The sequence below is a fragment of the Athene cunicularia genome (assembly GCF_003259725.1).
Source record: "Athene cunicularia isolate RWA chromosome 3 unlocalized genomic scaffold, athCun1 chr3_part1, whole genome shotgun sequence".
NCBI classification, from domain to species: domain Eukaryota; kingdom Metazoa; phylum Chordata; class Aves; order Strigiformes; family Strigidae; genus Athene; species Athene cunicularia.
Window position 1 is genome coordinate 1,383,765 of NW_020799097.1, and position 7,537 is coordinate 1,391,301.

Sequence of the window (7,537 nt, forward strand, 5' to 3'; positions counted from 1 at the left end):
GACCCACCTCATCCTGAAGGAGTACGGCTTCCGCTTCGTGCGCCGGGGAGCCATCTACGTCAAGGGCAAAGGGGAGCTGCTTACCTTCTTCCTCAAGGGCCGGGAGAAGCAGGGCTCCTTCGTGAACGGCTCCTCCGTCACCCTGCCCCATCAGGTGGTGGACAACTCATGAGGGTCCAGCGTCACCCCCCGCCACCACCCCCCGGCGCCGACGCCGTCCATCCTACCGCGGTCTGGATCCGAAAGCAAACTTTTGAGCAACCAACCCCTTCGCACGACCCTTTCCGAGCTCCCAGAGGTTGAGGGGGTTCACTCCGTCACGCACCCGCGGCCCGAGCAGGAGGGAGAGACCCTTCACGCAAGCTGGCAGCCCCCCCCGCCCCAGCCCGCGGGGCACGGGGCCTTTCCCCGGGCTTCACCGCGCTGGCGGCCGCATCACCGGGACGTTCCGGTGGCGACGTTGGCCGCGGCGCTTGGAGATCCAAACTCAGGGCCGGTTGGGAAGACGCCGCCTCTCTCCTGCGTGCCGAGGAGCTGCAAACCGGGAGCGCCCCAGGGTTCGCCGTTAGTTCGTACCAAGTTCATCCTCGTCCCAAACTGCCATAGTTAGATGGGGGAGACGGAGAGCTCAGGGTCGCCTTTGACTCGGGGAAGAAAAAGAAGGAGAAGCTGATATTGTGTATTTCAGATATATAAATATATATAAGAGTACAGATTGACATTTATATTTTTAACTGTGCCCGGTCCCTCCCCGCAGCAGGGGGGGGCTCACGCTCGTCCGGACGCTGCCTTGTGCACGCTGCGGTCACTTTGCTGTTGCTTGATGGAAGGGAGGTGCAAAGCCCGGCCTAGGAGGGGACTGGGGGGGTTCACCCAGCGCTGGTGGGGCCGGGGAGGGAGGAGACAGGCACCTGGCAGAGTGTAATTACGCCGCTAGTTTCTTGAATAGAAGCAGTTGAATTTCAAAGCCTGATTCGGTGCCTGCTTTGTTCTGAGACGGGTTTGAGCAGCCCTATGAGGGAATGTTGGTTTGGTTTTGGTTGTTTGGTTTGGTTTTTTTTTAAATAAAAATCCGCATCCGCCATCGGGCTTTCACAGGGCCCGGTTGTGGGTACAAGCAGCACCCCCAGGGATCCAGAGTGATGCTGGGGAGGGGGAAGAAACCTTCATCTGCACCAAACACAACCCTGCGAGGGCGTTTGCACCCTGCCAGGCAAGCCTGGAGGGGTGGGGAGACCAGCCTCCCTCTGCCCCACACCGGCAATTACACCCAAGACGTGGGTTAAGCCCAGCTTTGCCACAGCTGCTTCAGGGAGAAGCTGCAGCACTTCACGCTGGTAGTTTAAGTGTCCAGTTGCCACGGATTTCCCCCAAAAGCATGACCTGGACCTTCACCCCCCGGCAAGGTCAAGGGTCTGCCTCCCCTCAGGTGCACAAGGTTTGGGCTGGGACTCCTGCTTAAGTCCATCCTCTGCAACCTCATGTCTGCCCTCAGGCACAGGCAGCACTTTATTCCACTTTCCAAGTATTTTTTCGCAGAAGAAAACACAACCACAGAATTAAAAGTGATGCAGGATACTGAAAATGCCTTTTGCTGCTGCCCAGCTGGCATCAGGAACAGATATTCAAAAGCCCAGGTGAATGCTCACCCCCATGCACCTTCCTCCATGAGAAACTCAGTATTAGGGGCAGGAATCGCTGCCTGGAGCTACCCCCACCCAAACAAGTTGTCCAGTTGGCTCTGGACAAGGAGCTCTAATAATTACAGAAACAACTAAAAAAATTCTAAATCACTTTCATTTGTGGCTTCACACATGTGGGACCGGCGTAAAAATGAGACAGGAGAAAATACTGTTATTTAAACCCATGTTGTACAGCTCAAACCAAGAGGATTTAAAAAAATATCACAATTTCAGTAACATACAACTTTTATTAACAAGTTTAAAAATTACTGTGACCAAGCAGCAAGATTTTAAAAACCTGATCCAGACAATGGGACACCAGCAAATCTGCCCCGTGCCTGAAGGGAAGGAAATAACATGCGTAAAGCTACAGCTGGTGTGAAATTTTCTGGGAAAATTTGGTGTTCGTGCTTTGGGGGGGGTTAACACAGCCCGCACGAGAGGGTGGGTTGCTGCTGGCACTGACTAAACCTCACCTTTGTCCCTCAACCCCTTCCAGCTTCTAACACGAAGTCTTTTCCTGGCTGTGGTAAGCAGGGAACAGATTATTCCGCTTGCTTCCCACTTTTTGAGGTGCACTGGAGCAGTGCACGGTGCTGACCCACAGGGCATTGCCCCCAGAGCACCGAAATCACAAAGTTTTAATATAGGTTCTGATTCCAGCTGAGATGTTTCCTGCAAGCGTGGAGTTCTGCAGCACTCAAACAAGCACTGAGGAAAGATTACCTGCAACAACAGACACCCGAAAGCCTCAAGGAAACATCGCTGTTGAGATCCAAACTGGGCCAAGATGCTCCCTGGGGGGAATTCCCGGCAGCATGCCACAGTCCGGGGAAAATATTTGAATTTTGAGCTCAGTCCCTGCTCGCAGGCGCAGTCCTGAGGGCCAGGGGACCTCACGGTGCTCCGGTGTCACTGAAGGAGCGGAAGGCTTTGTGCAGGGCCATGTGGCAAAACAGGTCCGAGTGAGCTGCTGCCTTCTCTGCCAGAGATGCAGGAGCCTCCGCTGGCAGGAGAAGCGGCCGGATCAGTGAGTAAAGGGGAAAAAAAAAAAAAAAATCATATTGCCAGAGTAAAACTCTTCGTGTCTCATTCTTCCCTCATCCCTAGAGAGTTTTTAAATGCGGTTTTTCTTCTCATAGTCCTTCTCGCTCCTCCCTCAGCCTCCGCTGTCCTGCAGCTCCCCCCCTGGGATTTGAATGGCTGCAGAGAGCACAAGCGCCTTCAGCCACCGAGTTGCTCACTCAGCTCAGAACACGCTAAAATTTGTGAGGAAAGGCAGAACTTTACGCATGAAGGGATGGCTACTGCGAGGAAAGAGAGGGGGAGCTGCTGATACAGTACATGGCGACTCCTCCAGCCTCTCTGCAAGCCAAGGAGCTCGCTGAAGCAGGCCTGAGACCGAGCCTGATGGCGGAGAAAAATCATCAATCCCAGTTTGCCCAGTTCAGAGCTCCATCTAGCTGCACGTCGGTCCTCACGCTCCACAGCCCAGCCAGCCGCGAGCGGGACACACACAGGGAGGCAAAGGATTCCTCAGCCCACTGGCATTTGTAGGAGGAAAATAGTGTGGAACCAGGATTAAGCTTGGCCATGGGGCTGGGGCTGCACAAGGCACTCAGCATTGAGGTCAGGCTTTGCCATACCAGGAGGGGACTAAACTAGACTGAACCCCCCCAGTTCCCCCAGCCGCTCCCCAGCAGACCTGTGCTCCAGACCCTGCCCCAGCTCCGTTGCCCTTCTCTGGCCACGCTCGAGTCATTCAATGGCCTTTTTGAGGTGAGGGGCCCAAAACTGAACCCAGGAATCGAGGGGCAGCCTCCCCAGTGCCGAGCCCAGGGCTCAGATCCCTTCCCTGTCCCTGCTGGCCACGCCAGTGCTGACACCAGCCAGGATGCCATTGGCCTTCTTGGCCCCCTGGGCACACTGCTGGCTCCTGTTCACCCAGCTGTCAATCAATACCCCCACAATACGAGACACCCCAACACCAGGCCTCAATTAGTCATTTATCTAATTGCACTGACGGCAAGCAGTTTCTGATGCTGACAAGATTCTGTTTTATTTGCCCACAACTAGCCCCCACCCTACAGAAAGGCCATGGGGCTGAGCGCCAGGTTTTCAAGGATCAGAAACGCGTCCAAGGCCACAAGTTGACCGAGACCGACAACATCTGAGCTTCTGCCTGCACTGCCTCACCAGGCTCTCCCACGTGCCCAGAGTGCACTAGCACAGGCTGGGATTTACCTGTGACACTTACCCAACCAATATCCTGCTCTTGCTGGGACCGTACCGGAGTCTGCACTCCAAGTAATCACAAACTGGGAACGCGCAGCCTGTCTGCCTGAAGCAATCCGAGCTGGCGCTCACACCTTTCCTTTCTCAGCCCCATCGTATTTCCCTCCCTCCAGCCACTGCCAGGATTGCAAGAGATCCGTGCTCTTGTGCTAGGGATGAGTTACAACTGCTTTAAGACCCAGCACTGACTGCACACAACCCCTTATATCATCTTTTCTCCCTCAGAAATATGACATAATAAATAATTTTCCCTTTTGTCCCCAAACTCAACTACAAAGAAAACCTGTCCAGAACCACAGTATGATCTGCTCACCCCAAATCCCCCAACAGACCCCCACCCCACGGATCACTTACGCGTGCAGGAAACGGTGACTTTAGTGGGGACGCTGGAGCAGAGATCTCCGTAAAGCAGCCTCACATTGAAGGGAAAGGTCTTGCTTTTATTTGACACGTTGTAATTAAAGACCAGCAAGTTACACAAGGAGTTTGTCTGCAAGGTTCCTTCTATCTGGTCCGAAAAGTGTTCCTGGAGGGACAAAGACGAGTGCTGAAACATGAAGCTAGGAAGGGAGCTCGCTAAGTGCAGTGCCCCCACCCTCCCTACCAGCCTGGCACGTACATCGAGCAACCCACGCATGGGAAAGACTTAAATAAACCAGTGCTCATGCCTTAAGCCACATCCTCCAGCAGGTTTTTACAACATCTCAGCTATTTCAGCTTACGGACCTCCATAGTTTGGGGGTAAACTTTAAATAAGCCACCAGACAACATCCAAGTACATGCATAACTGACAAAACGGGCGACCGAGTTTATAGTCACATGATAATTTGTGAAGTTCTAAAAAACAGAACGTAAAGAAAAACCACAAAGAAAACTGCTGAGATTCCCCCACGCGCTTTAGACGTTCGTAACTCAGTCCATCAAAGGGAAAAGGACGGGAGAGCAGCATTGCTGTGGCCACTGGTACCTGTAACTGGTCTGCCTGGTACCTCCTCGCAGCGTAAGCGTTCAGGTGGTTGGACAGGACGGACAAGAAGCGCCTGATGTCCGTCTGCAAGTATTTCTTGGCCAGCTGCGCCAGGGGGATGAAGGTGGGGATGGAGTGCCGGAAAATATACACTTGTGGCTTGGTGAGCAGGTCCAGGTAGTAAGAATCCAAGTAGGTGCCCTCGTAAGCTGTGCTGATGCAGAAACACACTCCCTGCTCGGTCAGCTTCCCACTGATCCCTTGGGTGCAGAGAGAGGGGGGGTTACTCAGCGCTAACTCATCACCACGGGGCAGCTTTGCCAGGGCAACACCAACTGCAAGAGGGGCTGCGTCCTCTCATGAGGAAGCTCTGGGAGGTCCCTCAGAGGACTAAAGACTTGCGAGGGTTTAGGGACAGAAAACACGGCAACTTTTTAATTAGCGGTGGCATAAATTCCCAGTAACTGCGTTACGTTACCGATTTCAAACACCAACACGACAGAGGGAACAGGGAGGAAGGTGGAGGAAGGCTTCACCGCCCCAAGGATTGCGGCAGGAGCGCTCGTGGCGGGGCTCAGCCCACGTGTGTCAAGCAGGATTCACATCCTCACGCTCTCCAGAACACAGAGCAAAGGTGACTCTCATTGGAAACCAAAAAGTTTTTTTAAAAAGCCCAGGAGTAGGTGAAAAGAGGGTGCTGACCTCACAAGCTTGCTTGGAAGACCCAGACTACCAGATATTTAAGTGCTTAATTCGCAAAGATTTCATTCCTAAGGTAGTTACATGTTCTCCAGAATCTAGACCTCAGTCTAAATGACATAGTTCAGTAAATAATAGTTCCTGCAACATCCCAGAAGCCTCCTGTGAAAGCCAGGGAATTACAAGTTTACTGCTCTTCCAGCATTTTCAGATTCCAAAGGCAGCAAGCACAGCAGCAGCAGCGTTAACAGGGAAGTTACACTTCACATCAGGCTCATTTTCCAAAATTTAGCACTCCAGAAATAGAGCTGTTGGCAGAACGCACGCAAATTCCAAGACGTTACCTGTGAGGTAAAAGACCTGCAGCATATCCTTAACGTTTTTTATCTTCCACTCTAAAACAGCGTGAGCACTGGGCTGTGCTGGATCCGACACGACTCCTTCTTTCCCAAGTTGCTACAAAAGCCAGGAGAGAAGAGAGGTCAGAAATCGCTGACACAAATCTGTCACCTGCAGGGAAAAGAGTCAGGATACAGAGAAATAATAACCTGGCTCTGAGAAAAGCGAGATGGCATTTCAAGCAGTAGAGGGGAGAAACGAAGCAGAAGAGAGAATAAAAACTCAAGAAAAGGTTCAAAAATGGCCACATGACCTCCAAACAAGAAGACCCAGGACTACACGTGCTGAAAACTGGGGACTCTAGAATTTAAAAAGGGAAAGTAAAAAAATAATATTTGACTCTGTGTGAATAATCTCAGTAAATCTACTCCCTGAGAGCAGGAGCACACCAGAGCTCTCTCCCAGATCCCTGCAGCAAATTCTCTCTCACCCCCTTTTGCTGTAAATCCACTTTAGCCTGCAGCTCATCCCTCTGGCATGTCAGCTCCCGTACTCTTGCTTTTAGCCTGTCCAGCTTCTCCGCTTGCCGCTTCGCTTCCTCTTCCTTCACGTCTGCCGCGCGAGCCTGCGCCTCCAGCATTTCCAGGTGAGCAAACACCTCTGCGAGGAAAAGCCCAACATGCTCGAAAATCCAGGCTGTGATTATTAATGGTCTGCACCGCTCTACCCAAAACAAAGTAGGTTCAGTGCAGAGACATAAAGAAACCACTTGCAACAGCTTTTCAAAGAGGCAGAGGGCAGGCGAACATCTGGCAAAAAGGGCACTTTAAACAGCGAGGCTGAGCGCCAGCATACCCTAAATACCAGAGCGCCCCCCGGCAGGCGGCTAAGCTCCTGAAACGCAGGGGAAGGTAGCAAAAGTACAAGTCCCTGTCCAGAGACACCTGCAAGTTTTATTTTATTTTAGCCGGTACACAGAGTAGTAAAGGGACTTCTCTGAAGCCCCCATACCCTAAAGTGGACATAAGTGACTCGAGGCACAACTCAGCAAGCCAAAGGGTTATTTCTGGCCCCAAGCGTTTTAGGGTTCAGTCCTACAGGACAGGCTTTGCCCTTGGGACAGACAGCACGCCCCGCGCCGCAGAGAGCTCACCGTGTGGGGAATGTGCTTTCCCTTCCTCCATCCTCCCTCGGCACTCTCCCGCAAGCGAGAAGGCAGGCGTCGGCCCCCCTCGGTCCCTTGGGAAGCGGCGATGTGGGGGAAGCAAGAGTTCTTCTTCCTCAGGGGCCCTTCCTCTTCCTCCTGCAACGGGCCTCCGAGAAGCACCGAGGGCAGGGCTAGCGCCCGGGCTGGCCCCACGCAGGGACAATCCCCGGTGGCTGTAAAGACACGTTATAACCCACCATTTTACACCAGCCCCACAAGGAAACCCCCCTGGCAGCGCAGGAACGGGCGGGATTCAGCGGCCGCCGCCAGCACGACGAGCCCGGTGAGCCACCACAGCCCCGGGGGGGCGACGGGGACGCACCCGGGGGTGCCGGGGCGCTCCCCCCC

At 53.4% G+C, this 7,537-nt stretch overlaps 2 protein-coding genes across 3 annotated transcripts in view; one reads left to right on the top strand and one right to left on the bottom strand.

Moving 5' to 3' along the window:
- The window catches only part of ADCY3 (adenylate cyclase 3), a 13,780-nt gene extending 13,608 nt beyond the window's left edge, over positions 1–172 (top strand). Inside the window, exon 5 of the mRNA XM_026846362.1 lies at positions 20–172. Within this exon, the coding sequence (XP_026702163.1) occupies positions 20–172 (153 nt within the window). The remainder of the gene's footprint in view (positions 1–19) is intronic.
- An 888-nt stretch (positions 173–1,060) lies between these two features.
- Positions 1,061–7,413, bottom strand: CENPO (centromere protein O). Of its 2 annotated transcripts, none has more exons than XM_026846377.1 (6): positions 7,136–7,413; positions 6,473–6,642; positions 5,988–6,099; positions 4,945–5,204; positions 4,332–4,503; positions 1,061–2,688 (listed from the first exon to the last, which is right to left on the bottom strand). In XM_026846377.1, exons 1-6 carry the CDS (start codon positions 7,164–7,166, stop codon positions 2,579–2,581), a joined length of 855 nt encoding a protein of 284 aa, XP_026702178.1. In that variant the 5' UTR covers positions 7,167–7,413; the 3' UTR covers positions 1,061–2,578. The 2 variants fall into 2 exon arrangements, with proteins under 2 accessions (XP_026702178.1, XP_026702179.1); XM_026846378.1 differs by having other exon boundaries at positions 2,590–2,941; positions 7,136–7,412.
- Positions 7,414–7,537: the final 124 nt, after the last annotated feature.